This window comes from Narcine bancroftii, chromosome 3 (genome assembly GCF_036971445.1).
Source record: "Narcine bancroftii isolate sNarBan1 chromosome 3, sNarBan1.hap1, whole genome shotgun sequence".
Lineage (NCBI taxonomy): Eukaryota > Metazoa > Chordata > Chondrichthyes > Torpediniformes > Narcinidae > Narcine > Narcine bancroftii.
In genome coordinates this window covers 12895492-12916485 of record NC_091471.1, presented here as the reverse complement: position 1 = coordinate 12916485, position 20994 = coordinate 12895492, and the positions used below count along the sequence as shown (strand labels likewise).

Here is a 20994-nt window from a genome sequence, read left to right as displayed (position 1 = left end):
CTACGCGAATCGTGTCACGCAAGGATTTCCTTTCTTGATGTTATCAGACTCCAGAATGAACCTGAAACTCTTAAAGTTATGTTGCTTTTCCTCTGTACTACCTGTAACTCTACAATTCTGTACTGTTTTAAAAATAGCTGTACTGTGTATGGGATATCTTGCTGAATTGCTCGCAAAATAAACTTCCTCACAACACCTTGGTACAGGTGACAATAAACTTGAAATTGAACTTGAACATGATGGGAACAGCTACAATAGTGGGAATCCAGCACCTTAATTCTGTTCGCTGCAATAGCATGGATCGCCCAGTGGCCACCCATTTCAATTGCCTGCCCGATTCCATGGCTGACTTGTCTGCCCTTGGTCTCATGCACTACAAGACTGAGCTCACCCGCATATTGGAGGAACAACATCTCATATCCTTTGTGGACACTCCCCAACCGGATGGCATCAACAAAGACAATCAGCCCAACCTCCCCACCTTACCTTCCCCATCTTCCCCCCAGTATCTCTCCCTCCCTTATTCCTATTTATCCTTTCTCTAGCTCTGATTCTCACTTCCCATTGACTCCTTCCCTCCAGTCCTCTGCATTTACAGAGCCACCCCCTCACCTGATCAATTCTCACCTTTCCTCTCCTCCTATCCTTGTCCAATTATCACCTTGCGTCTGTTGGCCTGTGCTCCTCCTCCTGCCCTTTCTTCTCTCCTTCCCCAGCCCTTTTATTTTATGCAGGTGCCTTCCTGCCTGTTTTTCCTCATACCTTGATGTCAAGCTCACGCCCAAATTCTTGTTCATATTATCTTTACCTCCTATGGATGGTGCGAGTCCTGCTGAGTTCCTCCAGCAATTCTGTGTTTTTTACTGCAATTTACATTGGAGAGCATGGATTGCATCCAGTTTTGTTCTCTTGATGAAAGATGTAATACTCATCATGTGTGTGCAGGAAAGATTCATTCAGCAGGTGCATCAATGTATGAGGAGAAGTGACGTACATTAGGTCTGGATTTTCTTGAGGTTAGGAAAATGAAGGGAGATTGAGACTGACAAAATTCTTACAAGCTTGAGTTTCCTTCCGACGAAGAGTCCAAACCAAAGGATCACTGTGTCAGTGTAAGGGAGGTGACGAGAAATTTGGTGCTGGTTGCAAGTTATAGAGTCGTACAGCATAAGAAGGTGCTCCACATCCCAATTCCTCCATTCCTGTCTGAACAAGTCTCTTTACCTCTATTTAATGCTTTACCATGCTGTCTAAATATATTTTAAATGTTGTTATTTGAACTCACCCCTAGCAGTTCGTTCCTTGCCAAAAAAAGTTACCTTTCTGGTCCCTTTTCGATCTTTCCCCTCTAACCTTGAATCTGTGCAGCTTAAAATACTTTCTCCTCTCCCTTGACGCTGTGCACCCTAAAATCTTTCCCCTCACCCTTGACTCTGTGCACCTTAAAATTCTTTCCCTCTCACCTTAAGCCTATTCATCCTAAAATCTTTTCACTCACCTTGAACCCATGGACCCTAAAATCTTTCCCCTCTCACCTTTAACCTATGTACCCTTGTTCTGGGGTTCCAAGCCCTGGGTAAGGTGATCTTTCACCTTATTTATTACACCCCTTGAGATTTTATATCTCTCTGTAAAGTCGCCCTTCTGCCTCCTCCTCTCCAGGGAGAAAATTGACAGCCCAAGCAGCTCCTCCTTACAACTTAATTCTTCCAGTTCCAGCAAAATTCTTGTAATGCTTTGAAATTATCCACCCTGGAGAATCACTAAGGATCAGAAATGCATTAAAAAAAGAGATACGTAGATTTTTAGGATATGCTGTAGGAACTCAGCCAGTCTCGTAGTGTACATAGGAGGTAAAGATATATTACTGACATTTCCAGCTTGGACCCTTCTCTCAGGAGGAAGCAAAATGGCAGGGAGGCATCTGAATAAAGTCTGCAGCGAAAAAGGGGGAAGATTGGGAGGGGGGGGAGGAGGAGTCTAGGCCGACAAAAGGTACGATGAGTGGAAAGAATTGATTTTGACTCAGTGAAAGGAGACAGAGAGAAAAGTGGGGGTGGAGAGAGAGAGAGAATTAGAGGAACGGAAATGAGGGCCAAAGATGGGGATTGTGAGGGAAGTTTAACACTCCGGAGATGTCAATTTTACTGCCATCCAGTTGGAGGATGCGCAGACAGAAGATGAGGTGTTGTTACTCCAATGTGTGAGTTATCTTAGTCTGGCCGTGCATGAGACCATGGACAGATATGTCAGCAAGGGAATTGAAATGGGTGGCCACTGGGAGATCCCTGCTATTTCAGATGACAGAGCCGAGGTGCTGACGTGGCGATCTCCCAGTGTGCGTCCAGTCTTTCCGATATAGAGGAGTTTTACTGCACTACAGCAGGCTGCAGATTTTCACCGTTTAAATAATAATCTGCTCTTCTATTTTTCCTGGTAAAGTGGATGACCTCCCATTTAGCAATGTTATACTCCCTCTGCCATATCTTTGCTCACTCACCTAACTTAACTATATCCTTCTGTAGCCTCTCCACATCCTCTGTACAATTTGCTTTCCCACTCAATTTAGTATCATCCGCAAACTTGGCTACACTACACTCTGTCCCCTCTTCCAAATCATTTAATGCAAATGGTGAACAGCTGTGGGCCCAGCACCGACCCCTGAGGCACCCCACTTACCACTGTCTCCCAATCAGATAAACACCCATTTATCCCGAATCTCTACCTTCTGTCAGTTAATTAATCCTCAATCCCTCCCAATATACTTCCTGCAACTCCATTCACCTGTATCTTATTGATAAATCTCTTGTGCGGCACCTTATCAAATGCCTTCTGGAAATCTAAATGTACAACATCAACCTGTTCCCCTCTAACTACCGCACCCATTATATCCTTAAAGAACTCCAGCAAGTTTGTTAAACAAGACCTGCCCTTTCTGAATCGATGCTACGTCTGCCTGATGGAACCCCTTTGTTTAAAATGTCTCACCTTTTCATCCTTAATGACAGCTTCATGCATTTTCCTGATGATAGACATTAAGCTAACTGGCCAATAGTTACCCGTCTTCTGCCTACATTCCTTCGTAAAAAGTGGCGTGACATTTGCTGTCTTCCAACCTGCCAGGACCTGCCCAAAATCTAGAGAATTTTATTAAATGATTATCAACGCATTGACTATAACTTTCCCTTAGTACCGTGGGATGCATCCCATCAGGACCAGGGGATTTGTCCGCTTTCAGTCCCATTAGTTTGCTCATCACTACCTCTTTTGTAACAATTATTTTATCGAGGCCCTCACCTCCCTTCACATACCCATCACCACTCTTTGGCATGGTGGACGTGTCTTCCACCGTGAAGACAGACACAAAATATTTGTTCAATGTCTCAGCCATTTCCTCATTACTCAATATCAATCTCCCTCTCTCATCGTCCAAGGGAGCTCTGTTGACTCCAGCCACCCTCTTCCATTTTATATATTTATAAACATTTTTTTGCTACCTGTTTTTATAAAAGATTAGTCATAATCTTGATAAAAGTAGAAAGGGGCTCAAAAAAGCCATCTTCTGCCGCCAGTTCTCATGGAAAATACTGATCGATAGTAGAGGACAAATTCAAGTCAAGTTTTGAAAGAAAATTAAGGAGGTTATATAAATCTATGCAGTGTGGACAGTACAAAATTGTATCAATGATTTTCTTGTTGAAGGGAAATTAAAATTCAGCTTGAACTGTCATACGAGTTAGAAGTGGAACACTGATCATAAAATGTTATGTTTGTAAAATATCTATTGATGGCAAGCAGTAAATTTACAGTTCTACAGCTGCTTCTACTCTCACTGAGTACATCAATTACACACTGCAAAACTGCAGTGGATGTTGGTACAGACTGAAACAGCATGGGAGCAGGCCCTTCAGCCCATCTAGTCTGGGATGACCATCAGCCATCCATCTACAAAAATCCTACATGAATCATCTTGTGTTAGGGGCTCACATCAAATAAAAGAAAAACACACTGCTGGAGCTGCTATAACAGCAACAGACCTTGGAGAGCGGGGAGCAGAGACACAGAGCTGCTCTGCAGGGTCCTATTACCTGGGCTTAATGCCATTGGCTCTGTACAGGCTTTAAGTAGCCTGTAGAAGGACCCGGCGGTGTTTTTTTAAAAATCCTTCCATCATGGAGACTTTTCCCCAAGACGGCGGCACCTGTGCTGGGCAACCCCACAAGGTGTACAGACTCCAGGGGAGCAGGGCACCTGAAACAGGGAGAACACTCCCTGTTGAGAAGGAGAAGAATGGAAGATGACACTGCAGGGAAGGTGACCGCAGGAGGGGTCCAGAGGCTTGCTCAGCAGCTGAAGGACTGACAGATGGCTGTGGGTTGCTGGCGACTTGTGATCAAGGGACCCACATTGGCCGTGGGCTGGCGGTGACTGGCTTATGGGAGCCAGGTATCAGAAGCAGGATTCGAGAGGGTGCTGAGAGCTAGAAAGGCCTCCCAAGGGGGCCTCAGTTCAGAATCGGGTGCTGAAGGACTCCTGATTGCATTGGAGAGTTGGACCTAAGGTTCGGGGTGGTGATGCTGAAGGAGAACTCACGGACACTCAGTGACTCTGAAGGGACTCTCCTTCGCTTCTCTTTCTCCTAATGTTAGTGCCGCTGGACAATGCTCATGGCAACTCTTGGTTTGTTTTCGGAAGACAAAAGTTGAAGTATATCAAAATCAGAATCAGAATTTATTGTCACGACCAAGACATGAAATTCAATGTTTTGCAGCAACGTCATAGAGGAAACGTACATATTCTAACCATCTTACAACATTACTATAAAAAAATAATGGTGCATGAAAAGTAAGGCAGTGTCTTTGGTTTATTGATCATTCAGAAATCTGACGACAGCGGGGAAGAAGCCGTCGTTGTGCCGCTGAGTGGTACAGAAGCCTAAAGCGGCTTTAGGCTTCTGGACCTTTTCGCCGATGGTTGCAGAGTGAAGAGGGAATGGCCTGGGTGTCGGGGGTCTTTGAGGATAGAGGCTGTGTAGAGCATGTAGAAAGAATCAAAGACTTGTTGATCTGAATCAAGGCTTTTATTAACTAAAAGACTGGACAATATCACCTGTAGGTCGACCAGTCCACAATGACCTGGTCTGACTCGGAGCAACCCTTTAAGATCTGCCAGTAGGTGTGGCTACACTCTCAGCCAATCACAGTCATCCTACACTACAATCTGTACATATACACATTGGTGTTAGAATCTGTACTACCACATTCATCCCTTCTTTGAGAACTGACCCCGGGGTGGATGGAGGGCTGTAAAAAAAAGAGGGGGAAAAACCTGGTGGAGGTTAGTGGCTGAAATGGTAGGGGGGCCTGACTGTCCGACATGACCGCCGTGGTGCTGGGATTGGGGTCGCTGGAGTCACGTGACCAACGGGCTCGTTGGGTGTGGCCACCACTTTGCTCAATTCCCCAATGGTGTTGACGACAGGCTGGCCTGAGCTGGAGGGGTGGTGCTGGTCCCTCTGGTCGAGCACGTGACCTAGGCTATAAGGATTTGGAGGAGGTTGGGTTGGGAGCAACTCTGGGTCCAATCTGGCTTGGGCAAGGTCCCTTACCGAGACTGTGTCCTCCCACCCGTCTGGATACTCAATGTATGCATAATGCGGGTTTGTATGGAGCAGTCACTCGGTCAACCAAAGGGTTGTTCTTTGAGTAACCGGGCGTGGTGTCGCAGGAGGACCAGCCTGGGAACCGTGAGCCACGCCGGTATGGTTGTTCCTGATTTGGATTTCTTCGGGAAAGAGAACATCCTTTCATGGGGGGTGGCATTGGTCGCGGTGCACAGGAGGGTGCGGATGGAGTGTAGGGCACTAGTGAGCATGTCTTGCCAGCGAGTGGTGGGGAGACCTTTGGACCGGAGGGCAAGTGTAACCACTTTCCAGATGGTGGCATTCTCTCTTTCGACCTGCCCATGTGGGTAATAGATGGTGGTCCTGCTCGAAGCAATACTGCGCTCATAAATGAGGACCCCCGGTTACTGTGGATGTAACTGGGGTACCCGAAGATAGCAAAGATGCTGTGCAAGGCCTCTATGACTGAAGAGGCGATCATGTCCGAGCAGGGCACAGTGAACGGGAAGTGAGAATACTCGTCAAATACCGTAAGGATGTAGGTATTACGGTTGGTCCACGCTTAGACGTTCAAAGGGTCAGGTGGTTTTGATGACGTGGGTGTTCTCCAGAGGGAAGAAGTGGGGCTTGCACTCAGCGCACACTGGGCAGGCTCGGGTTATGGAGCGAATCTCCTCGACCGTGTAGGGCAGGTTGCGAGCTTTAACAAAGTGTGCAAACTTAATGACCCCTGGATGACAGAGCTCCTCGTGGAGTCTCTGCAGCCTGTCCAGTTGTATGTTGGTGCAAGACCCCTGGAGAGCGCATCTGGCAGGTCGTTGAGTTTACCAGGCCAATACAGTATGTCCAGTATGTCATAATTGAAGGTGGAGGCGATGTCCGATTTGATGCAGCCGAAGGCCACTCTGGCTTCGGTTGACAAGAGGAAGGAGGTGGTCTTGATAAGTGGCCGTGCCTTGTCGGCGTAGTGTGGAACCCATTGGGCAGAGTAAGAGAAGAAGCCCAGGCAGTGTCTGAGTGCCTTTTGGGTTTGGGGAGGCGGCAAGTCCATGAGGGGACGCATGCGGTCAGGGTCTGGCATTACCACCCCGTACTCCACCACGCAATGAGCCGAGTGATCTGGAGGACACACTTGTCGAAATTTTAGGTTAAGTTCAGCTGAATCGCAGTCTGAAAAAATTTCTCAAGGTTGGCAACATGATCCTGCATGTCATGGCCGCAGATGGTGACATTGTCCAGATATAGGAAAGTAGCTGTTAGCCTGTTCTGGTCCACCATCCGGTCCATTTCCCACTGGAAAACCGCGACACCATTCGTGATCCCAAAGGGTACCCTGAGGAATTGATACAGCCGCCCGTTCGCTTCGAAGGCCGTGAAAAGTCGGTCTTTTCAGCAGATCGGGAGCTGGTGATAGACTGAATGTAAGTCATTGGTGGAGAACACACAGGATTGGGTGATCTGATTCACCTCATCCATGATCCGTGGGAGGGGGTACTCATCCAGAAGGGTGAAGCAGTTGACTGTCTGGCTGTAGTCAACCACCATCTGCGGCTTCTCCCCGTTTTTAACCACCACCACCTGGGCCCTCCAGGGACTTGAGCTGGGTTCGATAATGCCCTCGTCCAGCAGTCTGCACACCTCGATTGCGATGAATTTCCTGTCCTCATAACTATATTGCCAGCTTTTTATGGCCACTGGTTTCCAGCCAGGAGTGAGGTTTGCGAAGAGTGCTAGAGGAGCAACCCGGAGGGTGGAGAGGCTACACGTGGGGGCGGGTGACTTGGGCTGTCGCTGGCAGGAAGCCTCCGGGGTGGAGTGGTCACAGTCAGAGTGGGGCATGGGGCGCCCCCCATAGTGCAGGGAAAAAGTTTGGAACTGGCACTGAAAATCCAGTCCCAGCAATACTAGAGCACGCAGTTGGGGGAGGACTAATAGTTTAAAATCGGTAAAAGTGATGCCCTGGACTTTCAGGGTCACCACGCAGTACCCCTTTACCCCAGTCGAGTGCGATCTGGTCGCCAATTAAATCCTCTGGTCAGTGGGGAGAATATCCAGTCCACAACAGTAGGCCAGGTCTGGGCGGATAAAACTCTCAGTTGACCCCCAGTTAAATAAGCAATTGGTATAGTGTCCATGCACTTTAATCAGTTCCATTGCTTTTGTAAGGGAATGGGGGAAGTCCTGGTCTAGGGTTACTGATGCAGTGATCTGTGCTGGGAACAGTGGAGTCTTATGTGATGACATCACGCAGCGTTGGGCCTGAAGTGCTCGACGTGTGCGTGGTGACGACACAGAAACAGTCAGGCTGGAGTTGTCAACATCAAAGAGCTGGGGCTGCCGCCTGCAGCCTGCTGGAGGTGTTGGCCAGCCAACGTTAAGTGCTAGGGGGGGTCGCTGCTTGTTGTCAGCAGTGGGGTGGTCAGTCAGGCAGTCGTTGGCGGTAGCGGCGGTGGGTACCGGGTCAGTAGCGATGGTACCCGCGACAGCATGTACCTGGCCAGCTGCGTCGGTGGCAGTGGGTCCCTGGTCATTGGTGATAGCGGCGGTAGGTACCAGGTCAGTAGCGGCGGCCGTGGCAGCGGGTCCCTGGTCGGCGGCGGCGGAAGGTCCCTGTTCGGCAGTGTCGGTAGCGGCGATGGCAGCAGCAGTGGTCATTGAAGCCGGGGCCTGGGCGGTAGTTGCACCATGTGGGAGGTTGAAGCAGGCCAACGTCATCGCGGCGAGGGTGGGCTGTACCTTCCGTGTTCAGTGCCTGCCCCGTGATGTCAGACGCTGCCGCGTGGTGGAGCCCTCGCTCTCGTTGGACAAGAGCTCTGAGGAAGAGATGATTGAATGGGGGGGTGATGGTTGGGCCTCACTATGTTTGCCGGCAGCCATTTTGGAGCAACAGACTACAGCAAAGTTGCCATTTTTAAGGCACCGCTGGCACCTGGCTTTCCTCGCTGGACACTGGGGCTTCCTGTGCTTGTCCCTCCCGCAGAAGTAGCACTTCTGGGTCGCATCACGCAGGGTAGTGCTGGCCGACAGGCCATTGGTGTCCTGTGGGGTAGTATGGTTGAGGGAGTGCATCTTACTCACTTCATAGTGTGGGGTCCAGCCCTGAGAGTAAGCGTCAATACTTAAGACTGCATCCTCAATTGTCTCTGTGATCCAGATCACATCCCCCGTGCTGTAGCAGGCACTGCCTCGCCTCATTTGATCGGATCCCGGCCATGTAAGCACTCTGAATGAGATCGTCTGTTGTTTCTGCTGCAATTCTGTCTGTGCAGACAGAGTCTCTGCCCAATGCCATTAGTGCTTGGATATAAGCCCTATAGGACTCACCGGGCAGTTGCCTCCAGGTCGTTAGTTTGTACCGAGCGTAGACCCTGTTCACCGGTCGCTCGTAGAGTCCTTTCAGCACCTTCATGGCTGCGACGTAAGCAGCTGTATCCTGGATGCTCTCGTAGACTCTCGGGGACACCATAGACATCAATATTAATAGCCGATGGCCATACTCCACGATGGCTGGGTCAGAGAGTTGTAGGTAAGCTTCGAAACACCTCACCCAGTGCTTAAAGTCATTCAAGGCTGCAGCCAACTGTGGGTCGATGTCGAGGCGTTCCGGTCGCAGCATATGCTCTATCCCTTGAAAACGTTCTATTTAATAAAATTGTAAAGCACGTCGAAATAATCAAAGGCTTGTTGATCCAAACCAGGGCTTTTATTAACTAAAAGACTGGAACATATCACATGTAGGTCGACCAGTCCAGAATGTCCTGGTCTGGCTAGGAGCAACCCTTTAAGACCTGCCAGTAGGTGTGGCTACACTCTCAGCCAATCACAACCATCCTACACCACAATATATACATATACACATTGGTGATAGAATCCGTAGTATCACAGGCTGCTTTTTTAAGACACCACCTAATGTAGATGTCCTTGATGGAGTGAAGTCTGGTGCCTGTGATGTTGCAGGCTGAGTTAACAGGCTCCTGGAGTTCATTCTTGTCCTGAGAGTTGATGCCTCCATACCAGGCAGTGATGCAACCAGCCAGAATGCTCTGCACAGTACACTTGTCGAAGTTTTCAAGAGTTTTCAGTGACATACCAAATCTTCTCAGGCACCTCACAAAGTATAGCCACTGGTGAGCCTTCTTTGTGATTTCATCAACGTGGAGGCTCCAGGTCAGATCTTCAGAGATCTTGAGACCCAGGAATTTGAAGTTCTTTACCTTATCCACGCTGAGCCCTTGATGAGGACTGGGTTGTGTTTCCCTGGCTTCCTCCTGAAGTCCACGATCATCTCCTTGGTTTTACTGATGTTGAGTGCAAGGTTGTTGTTGTTACACCATTCAACGAGCTGATCTATCTCCCTCCTGTACGCTTCCTCATTGACATTTGTGATTCTACCAACAACTGTGGTGTCATCGGCAAACGTAGATAGCATTGGACTTGTACCTGGACACAAAGTCATGGGTGTATAATGAGTAACGCGGTGGGCTGAGCGTGCATCCTTGAAGTGCGCCTGTGTTGATATGTTAGTGATCATTAAAGAGGAGATGTTGTTTCCAATTCGTACTGATTGCGGTCTTCCAAAGAGAAAGCCAAGGATCCAGTTGCGGTGGGGGGGGGTGGGGTGGGATGAGTGGGGTGCAGATGCCTAGAGTTTTTAGCTTTTTGACCGGCACTGAGAGTCAATTTCATGCATATTATATTTTATTGTGTGAAAATGAAAGGAGCCTTGAACCTTGGCATCAGGTGCTGAAGGGCCTGTTCCTCTGCAGTACTGTTCTTTGACCTTTCTTTTGTTTTGTCAACAGTGGCAACCATTGTCCAGGTTTCTGGTGTTCCTCCTGCTCTGAACACGACATTCAACCATTTCAGCTGTTTATTTCTTGTTTGTTTGCTTATTTATTGGATCGGGACATTAATGTCAAAGGCAACATTTATAAATTGCCCTGGATCAGAAAGACTTTTTTGGTTGTTGGAGCCTGGAGGACACTAGGGAACTGAACCGATTTTTAAATAATTCTTAGCTGCAATGACATCTTTTGTAATTATTATTATTTTTATGTATGTCCCACAGATGACCAAGGGCCAAAAGGCCAGTACTGTGCTGTAGCGTTATACGACTGCATTCAAACTCAAGTTTCTGCTTTGTACGTCCGGATTCCAAATCTTCTCAGAAGAAGATTAATGGTTGTAGATTAATGGGAGTATTTGGGCAGTACGGGCTCGTGGGCTGGAAGGCCCTGTTACCATTCTGTATGTTTAAATTTAAAATTTAAAGCAACTCTGGATACAGAATACCCCTTCCCAAACATTGGAAAGAGAAGGACATAACCAGAACATTGTAACTTCTTCGGTTATACATTTATCAGATTTAGAAGAAAGATTTGACTAGACTTCAGCCAATTGGTCTTTGGAATAATGGGCCCGGTGTATGACCTTAAGCTGTAATAATGAGTGTCCAGCATAAAGAGAGGATGAATGGACTCGCTGCAAAATAGAATCCCATGAAGTTTCAGAAATTGACTGGTGGAAATCTTGTTCCCATAGTTTTTTTAATTCTGCCCAGGGAACTGTCCCTAGATCTTAAAAGTAGTTCATAAAGGATTGATGACAACCATTTATGATCAGGTTTAAAATTATAAATATTCCCTATCATATGACAATAGACAATAGACAATAGGAGCTGGAGTAGGCCCTTTGGCCCATCGAGCCAGCACTGCCATTTTACAGATCATGGCTGATCACTACCATCAGTACCCCTTGCCAGCCTTATCCCCATAACCCTTAACTCCTTTGCCCACTAGAGTCTTATCTAACTCTCGTTTGAACATAATCAGCGAATCTGCCTCTACCACCCTCTGTGGCAGAGCTTTCCACAGATTCACACTTCTCTGGATATGAGGTTCTGTTTCTTTGGTTCTGAACATTACTTTGACTCCAAATTCGTTTCCTGCTCTCTTTGGAATTCGTGGACCAACGAGCCTGGTATTGATTGCATCACCATCCCATGTCATTGCCCTCACCTCCCTTATTGCTAGAAGGACCATATTAATGAGATGGAAAGTTGCTGTCCCTCCCACTCAATCTCAGTGGCTGTCCGATATGGTGACTTTAGGAAAAAAAATAGATGCTCCTCTACGTAAATGAGTCTTGATTTTATTTCCTTATCGGGTTAATTTCTTAATTATTTTCAAAATTTGTAAGGTTGGTTTACTTTTGATTATTTTTGACACCATTGATTACCTTCCCTTTTTTAAATTAGGCAGTGGACTGTTTATGTTCTGCCAGTGGCCTCCGAAGGGAGGAGGGTCGACAATTGGTGTACTTTTTCTTTTCAATGTCTTTGGCTTGGCTTCGCGGATGAAGATTTATGGAGGGGGTAAAAGTCCACGTCAGCTGCAGGCTCGTTTGTGGCTGACAAGTCCGATGCAGGACAGGCAGACACGGTTGCAGCGGTTGCAGGGGAAAATTGGTTGGTTGGGGTTGGGTGTTGGGTTTTTCCTCCTTTGTCTTTTGTCAGTGAGGTGGGCTCTGCGGTCTTCTTCAAAGGAGGTTGCTGCCCGCCGAACTGTGAGGCGCCAAGATGTACGGTTTGAGGCAATATCAGCCCACTGGCAGTGGTCAATGTGGCAGGCACCAAGAGATTTCTTTAGGCAGTCCTTGTACCTCTTCTTTGGTGCACCTCTGTCACGGTGGCCAGTGGAGAGCTCGCCATAGAACACGTTCTTGGGAAGGCGATGGTCCTCCATTCTGGAGATGTGACCTACCCAGCGCAGCAGGATCTTCAGCAGCGTGGACTCGTTGCTGTCGGCCTCTGCCATCTCGAGTACTTCGATGTTAGGGATGAAGGCGCTCCAATGAATGTTGAGGATGGAGCGGAGACAACGCTGGTGGAAGCGTTCTAGGGGCTGTAGGTGATGCCGGTAGAGGACCCATGATTCGGAGCCGAACAGGAGTGTGGGTATGACAACGGCTCTGTATACGCTTATCTTTGTGAGGTTTTTCAGTTGGTTTTTTTCCAGACTCTTTTGTGTAGTCTTCCAAAGGCGCTATTTGCCTTGGCGAGTCTGTTGTCTATCTCGTTGTCCATCCTTTCATCTGATGAAATGGTGCAGCCGCGATAGGTAAACTGGTTGACCGTTTTGAGTTTTGTGTGCCCGATGGAGATGTGGGGAGGCTGGTAGTCAAGGTGGGGAGCTGGCTGATGGAGGACCTCCGTTTTCTTCAGGCTGACTTCCAGGCCAAACATTTTGGCAGTTTCCGCAAAACAGGACGTCAAGCGCTGAAGAGCTGGCTCTGAATGGGCAACTAAAGCGGCATCGTCTGCAAAGAGTAGTTCACAGACAAGTTTCTCTTGTGTCTTGGTGTGAGCTTGCAGGCGCCTCAAATTGAAGAAACTGCCATCCGTGTGGTACCGGATGTAAACAGCGTCTTCACTGTTGAGGTCTTTCATGGCTTGGTTCAGCATCATGCTGAAGAAGATTGAAAAGAGGGTAGGTGCGAGAACACAGCCTTGCTTCATGCCATTGTTAATGGAGAATGGTTCAGAGAGCTCATTGCTGTATCTGACCCGACCTTGTTGGTTTTCGTGCAGTTGGATAACCATGTTGAGGAACTTTGGGGGGCATCCGATGCGCTCTAGTATTTGCCAAGCCCTTTCCTGCTCACGGTGTCGAAGGCTTTGGTGAGGTCAACAAAGGTGATGTAGAGTCCTTTGTTTTGTTCTCTGCACTTTTCTTGGAGTTGTCTGAGGGCAAAGACCATGTCAGTAGTTCCTCTGTTTGCGCGAAAGCCGCACTGTGATTCTGGGAGAATATTCTCGGCGACACTAGGTATTATTCTATTTAGAAGAATCCTCGCGAAGATTTTGCCTGCAATGGAGAGCAGCGTGATTCCCCTGTAGTTTGAGCAGTCTGATTTCTCGCCTTTGTTTTTGTACAGGGTGATGATGTTGGCATCACGAAGGTTCTGAGGCAGTTTTCCTTGGTCCCAACAGAGCTTGAAAAACTCATGCAGTTTGGCATGCAGAGTTTTGCCACCAGCCTTCCAGACCTCTGGGGGGATTCCATCCATACCTGCTGCTTTGCCACTTTTCAGTTGTTCGATTGCCTTATATGTAACGTGGGTCTTAACACCATTTTTATTATTATACGTGATTTTTTTAATACTTTATTCTTTGTAATCATGTACCTATGTAAAGTTTACTTGATGAAACCATTAAAAATATTGAAAGGGAAAAGATCTCTGGATTATGTGTCCCACAATTTAATCAGTGAGCTGCCATCCGTGATGATGACCTCAGTGAAACGTCCATAAGGGCAGAGGAGCAGAAATAGGCTATTCAGCCCATTGAGTCTGCCCCGCCATTTCACCATCAGCCGATCCATTTTACCACTCAGCCTCACTGCCCGGCCTTCTCCCCATAAACCTTTGATGCCCTGGCTAATCAAGAACCTATGTCTTAAATACACCCAATGAATTGGCCTGCACTACCACCTGTGGCAACCAATTCCACAGGTGCACCACCCTCCTGCCCTCCGTGTCCATATTCTAAGTGGACGCCCTTCAATCCTGAAGTTGTGACCGCTTGTCCTTCAGGAACAGGAAGAATTCCCTGTTTTACCATCACTGTGAACGCGGAGAATTACGGAGACAAGGATATTCGAACCACGGGCAGGCTTAGATTTCGGGAAGGCAGGGCACCTCATATCTGATGGAGTGGCAGGGTTACCCCAATGTAGCAGACTCTCGCCTATGATATGGCCTCACGAGCAGAGGCCCACTGTGTGATTTCAACCTCCAACCATCCAACTCTCACGAAAGCGTGCTCCCAACCATACTCAGCAGATGGATGAGTGTTGAGTAATTGTTGTTGCAATATTCAATTTGATATCAATTTAAATTTGCATTAATTTTTAAAATTCATTTTGAATTAATTTAGATTCATGCACTGCTGACTTGAAAGCACTGCACAATCTTGCTTTTCCAGTTTGACGGTACCCCACAATCATTCATTTTATATTCCCACTGCTTATTCCCCATCCCCTGGTCTAATCATGAAGCTCTTTCAGATTTATATTATAAGATTTATCAGTGCCAATTCTGTCAGAATTGCTCTGTTCTTTAACCAGCTTGTGATCATCAGTCGACAGGTGCGTAAAATAAAATTCCCAAGACAGAGGATGTGCATGCTGTGCTGAGAGTCAGCTCTGCATAGAAAATCAACAAACTAAATGCTGACAATCTGGCAGGTTGAGAGGATAGTTAAGAAGAGCTATGGGATGCTGAGCTCCATTAGTCAGGGATTGAGTTCAAGAGCCGAGAGGACGTGATACAGCTCTGCAAAATTCTGGTGAAACCACACTTGGAATATTGTGTTCCACTCTGGTCACCTCATTATAGAAAGGATGTGGAAGCTATGGAGAGGCTGCAGAGGAGATTTACCAGGATTCCGCCTGGATTGGAAAATAAGTCTGACGAGGCGAGGTTAGCAGAGCTGGGACTTTTCCCTTTGGAGTGTAGAAGGATGAGAGGTGACTTAATAGAGATCGACAGGATTCCGAGAAGTATAGATCAGGTAGACAGCCAGCGCCTGTTTCCCAGGGTGGGTGTAGCAAACACCAAAATACCAGAGGACATCTGTATAAAATGAAGAGAAGAAAGTTTAGGGGAGACATCAGGAGTAAGTTTTTTTACGTTCGAAACATACTGGGGGGGGGTGTAGGTGAATTGAGCGGCACAGACTTGTGGGCCAAAATGGCCTGTAACTGTGCTGTATGTCTAATTTTTTTTTAAATTAAAATTTACACAGAGAGTTTTGGGTGCCTAGAATTCGTTGCTGCACATGGATGAAAGAAAAATTGAGGATTAAAAGTAAGGAGGATTTTGGAAGGAATATTTAGGTTGGCACAACATCGAGGGCCAAAGGGCCTGTACTGTGTTGATATGAAAAGATGCTAGAAGTCTCTCAAAGAGCATGGACAGTGCCAACTGGACTTTTCCTTTGACATTCATGAGTATGGAGAATCCCATTGAGAGTCAAATCATGTCCTTGAGGGGGTAGTCAGGGACAATACTATTTCAATCTTGTCCATGTGTTCCAATCCCTGAATGTGAGCCTGCATTTATCTAGCAACCTTAATCACTTGGTTGAGTTGGAAAGGGGTTGGGGAAGACCAGCAGATTACTCTCAGGGATGAGGAGGGAGGCAGGCAGGGAAACAGTACTGACTACAAACATTGAGTACAAACAGTGGGACTGAGGGATGCAAGGAGAGTTGTAATTCAAATGATAATGGGACATTTCCTTGGACTTCATTGAATTAAAGGTCTGGAGCAAAGTCATCCTCACCCTGAACCCTAGTACATTCTGGAGGGTCTTTTCCCAAAGCACCCATCAGAAGTAAAGATATGTAACCAATGTGCCCTGCCTGAGCCCTTTGTCAAGGTTACCCTGCACCCTGTGCAGCAGTGATTCTCAATCTTTTTCTTTCTGCTCACATCCCACCTTAAGCAATCTCTTACTAATCACAGAGCACCGATGGTACAGGGGTTACTTAAAGTGGGCTGTGAGTTGAAAGAAAAAGGTTAAGAACCACTGCTCTACAGATTCAACCACAATGTCCCTTTTTTGTGGAATTACGCAAAAGGGTGGCTGGATTAGCGTAGAAGTTTAAGCCACGCTATTACAGCGACAGCGATTGGGGATTGAATCTGGTGCTGACTGTATGGAATTTGTACATTCTCCTCACATCTGCGTGGGTTTCCTCCAGGGTCTTCAGTTTCCTCCTTCAAACAGTACCGGGGATTGTAGGTCATTTGGGTATAACCAGGCCGCATGGGCTCATGGGCAGAAAGGGCCTGTTACTGTGCTGTATGTCGGAATTGAAAGGTAAATTTTAAAATTATTTTTAAATAATTGAACTGGTGATACTGTCCTCATGACGGCCTCTCTGTGAACCCTCGAGCCTCTGGGGTCAGAGCAAGGACCTTCAACACTTTCTGTGGAATTGGAGATGGTGGGGACGTGGGCATTGATAATGGGACTGAGTGCACGCTAAATCCAAATCCGTTTTCTCTTTCTAGCGATGGACATCACCGACATTTTGAAAGGCAAAGTGGAAACCAATGAGGACAAACACCATTTCATTCCTTTCCAACAGTAAGTGATAATTTCACGTCTTCCGAGATGGTGGCTCCAGGAAGAAGTTAGATGGCTGAGGGTGTGCAGAAGTTACATCTTGTAATCGAGCAAATTATTCCAAAATATTTACATATGTAATTTGATATACAGTATTTGAATATACATAGAGTGGACAGTCAGCATCTTTTTCCAAAAGATGGGGTGGTCAGTAGCAAGTACCAGAGGACATCTGTGTAAGGTTAATGCAAGTTTAGGGGAGATGTCAGAGGTAAGTACTTTTTTTAATCAGAGAGTAGTGGGTGCCTGGAATGCACTGCTAGGGGTCGTGGTTGAAGCTGGAACAACAGGAACATTCAAAAAACTTAGCATAATGGATATGAGAAGAAAAAGAGATTCAGGGCTGTGAGGTAGGCCATTAAGAGATTGATGCTGGTAATGGTTTATATAGGTTGGCACAACATTGTGGGCTGAAGGGCCTGTACTGAGCTATCCTGTGCTATGACTCCGTAGGCAATGGAAGGATATGTGCAGACAGAAGAGACTTTGTTTAATTTTGGCGTCATGTGAGCTGACAACATGGGGTGAAGGTCCTGTTCCTGTGCTGTTCTGTATGTTCCAGAGAGCGAGCATGGGCTTAAGGTAAAAGTTTTAAAAAGAGCCTGAGGTAGTCTATATCTGGGCCCAGTTCATGAAATTTTGACAGTCACAACTCACTGGGACTGGTCCCCGGGTAGGAAGGGTTGAGAAGGCAAAGGTTAGCATCAATGAGTTGAGCCAAAGGGCCTGTTCATGTTCTACAACTCTTTGACCTCATCCCATTTCAGTAATTGGAAGCCCAGTATTCCAAATCCAGCCTGACCAGCATTCCGTTCAAAACACTTCCAACCTCAAAAATGTGCTGTTTGCAATCAACAGTAACAACACTGACTGTAATTGGGTTGACTAATAGGCCAGCTCTAATTCCTCTGGTATTTTAAACACTTTAACCTCAAAGTAAGAACATCCTAATATCATTCCTAAATCATATTATAATGTTCGAACCTGGGTTCACTCATTTCACTCCCACTACTTAAATTAAATGGGAATCCCGAGGTAATGAAATACTGGATCAAGTGTTGAGTGGCCTGTTTAAATCCGAATGGACTGTAGATTCTCATTATCTTCAATGTGGCAGCCAGTTTATACCATTCAAAATTAGAGTCACCCATATCCCCAGATGTTCTCTCATTCAGAGGTTTGAGATCAGACCAATAAATAGTGGATCAAGGATATAATTAGTTCTGGCTTCCACTGTCGGTTAAGCAGGGAAAAAGAGGTGAAGATTGGCACAGGGCATGATAACTTTCAGAATATTATCAGAAAGTTTTACTGCAGTCGGGAGGTGTTGGCACTTGGAGTGGACTTCAGCAGTGGTGGAAGGAGAATGGGGCAATACAACACATTACAGGCCCTTCGGCCCACGATGTTGTGCTGGCCAATATAAACCAACTCCACATCAATCTAATCCAGTGGCAATCACAGAGCACCTATGGCATAAGGATCTTTGGTATGCGAGTGGAAAGGAAAAGTTTGAAAACCACTAATTCTAATCCTTCCCGACCTCACACCCAGAACCCTCTATTTTTCTTATATCCATGTGCCTCTCTAAGAATCTTTTGAATGTCCCTATTACACCAGCCTCCACCACCATCCCTGGCAATGCATCAGGAAGTCTGCTCTCTCCTTCCTCCATCCCCAATCTCACTCTGGCCCCCTGACCTCCCTCCATCAACCACCCCCCCCCCCCCACCCAATCCCATGCTTGGTTTTGGCTCCAATCCCCGCTGGTTCTTTACCATCCCTAGTCACCTACCCTCCTCCGATGCTGAGCACTCGGTCTTCAGTCATGATGGACCCCCATCAACCTGGTCACAACCTCTACCCACTGCTGGCTTTTGGCAGAAGGCCTAAAGTCCAGCACCTCAAGCCACAGAAGGGGTTCCCCCCCCCACCTCCCAACAAGTATCAGGTTCTTGAACCTTCCCATACCACCCTCATCATAAACTACTTTGGCACCACATAAAGATCTGTCTGCATCTTTGAAACACCACTTTCCTTTCTGTTACTACTTTAACAATGAATATTTATGATCTGTTAAATCCATTATCTTTTTCCACGTGGTAATTTATTGCAGTTGAGTTGGGTTATTTCTACCCAGTTCCTGTTCGGCTGCGGCACATAAGAATTTTGAGCACATTGTTAATACGTTTTTGTCACTGTGCAAAAAGTAACAAAATTAAAAAGCACAATCGCGGTTCTCACAAATACCACGTACAAGAGCACATAAAACAATTTTAAAAAACGAGAAAAAAAAAGCAGTTTTAAAAAACGAGGGAAAAAAAGCAGTTTTAAAACAAATACAGTGCTCGCTTCGGCAGCCCATATACTAAAATTGGAACGATACAGAGAAGATTAGCATGGCCCCTGCGCAAGGATGACACACAAATTCGTGAAGCGTTCCATATTTTTTAAAATAGGAAAAATAAACAAAAAAAAACAAATACACTCACTGGCAGAGTTTAATTCTCGAATGGCTCTGGGGTAGAAACTTCTCGAGCCTGTTTGCCCTGGGAAAAACCAGAACCAGGGGGTTCACAGTTTGAGGATAAGGGTTAAGTTTTTTAGGACTGAGATGAGGAAAAATTTCTTCTCTCAGAAGGTGGAATTCTTTGCCACAGGAAGTAGTTGAGGTCGGTTCTATGCCAATATTTAAGAGTAGGTTAGATTTGGCCCTTGTGGCTAAGGGGATCAAGGGGTATGGGGAGAAGGCAGGAACCGAGTACTGATCAGCCATATTGAATGGCAGTGTAGGCTTGAAGGGCCAAATGGCCTACTTTTGCACCTAATTTTCTATGTGATTGAATAGATCTGTATTGTCCACCTGAGGGCAATAGGTCAAACAAATGATGGCCCAGGTGAGTAGAATTCTTAAGGATATTAGCTGCCTTCCCGACACAGTGAGATTGAAATAAATCCTCCAAAGGGGACAAGGAAAACCCAATGATCTTCTGGGCCGTATTGATAATCCTCTGAAGATCCTTTTTATCTGCTGCTGTACAGCTGGCAAACCACGCAGGGATGCAGTAAGTCAGCAGGCTTTCAATAGAGCAGCGATGGATGGACACCAATAACTTCTCCTGTAGATAAATTTTCCTCAAGATTGTCAGGAAATGGAGGCATTGATGTGCCTTCTTGTCTATAACGATGGTACGACAATAAGCTAATTTTCATTACCTTTCTGCCTTATGAGCTCTCCTACCTCTGGCTCTGCAGCTATTTCCTATTTCCTTGGTAGGAAGATGCCCCGCCACATTCAATACCCCTTCATGTGAATCCACCACTTTCCTTCCTCTTGGACACCCCTTTTGCTCTCTCTTGACCTTTTCATTTCTATTTGCTGACATCAACTGCCTCGACCTCTTCTCTCCTCCCTCCCATCGAACCTCCGAACGCACAGCCTTCGGATCAAGCTCAACAACGTCATCCAACGTACGTACAATGGTGGTGCCATCGAGGTCTAGCGAACTGACTTCTACCTTGACGAGGCCAGATACCTCCTCATACCCAATCCAAGTGCAATCCCACCAACATCATGATGTCCGTGCACCCGTATTCAATCCCCTATCCCATCTCCTTTGTTTGGTTCCACACACACAGACATTAATACAATTACATGGACAGGGGAGATTTGGTCAATACAGGCAAATAAGACCAGCTCAGATCTATGACATGGAAAACATAGTTCAAAGGGCTTGATTTCTGGCTGTATCTCTATGTCAGAAACAAAATATATCGTGAAATAAAGAAAAATGAAGGCAGAGTACATGGTTAATGGTAAGATACATAACACTGTGGAGGAACAGAAGGATCCATAATCTCTCAAGGTGGATGTGCAGGTTGATAGGAGAGTTAAGAAGGCCTCTGGTATGCTGGGCTTCATTAGTCGGGGGAATGAGTTCAAGAGTCTTGAAGTGATGCTACAACTCACTGTTTTTATAATCTCTGGTGAGATCACACTTAATTGTGTTACATACACACAACAGAGATAAAGATTAGCCTCGACAGATTTATATTTAAAATAATATTTTTAATTATTAATCAACAATTATATAACACCTATTCTAATTTAACTAACTTATCTGAACTTAACTAAATTTATATATAATTATCTAATTTAAATTCTAACTATGAGTGAA

General features: G+C 46.3%; 1 protein-coding gene and 1 non-coding gene across 2 annotated transcripts in view; both read left to right on the top strand.

Moving 5' to 3' along the window:
- Window positions 1-20994, top strand: part of LOC138756974 (dedicator of cytokinesis protein 2-like) — a 1510503-nt gene that overhangs the window by 313015 nt on the left and 1176494 nt on the right. The window contains 1 exon segment of the mRNA XM_069923500.1: window positions 16702-16777. Within this exon segment, the coding sequence (XP_069779601.1) occupies window positions 16702-16777 (76 nt within the window).
- LOC138759670 (U6 spliceosomal RNA) lies at window positions 19161-19267 on the top strand. The gene has a single exon (XR_011355013.1). It is a non-coding gene; the product is annotated as a U6 spliceosomal RNA (small nuclear RNA).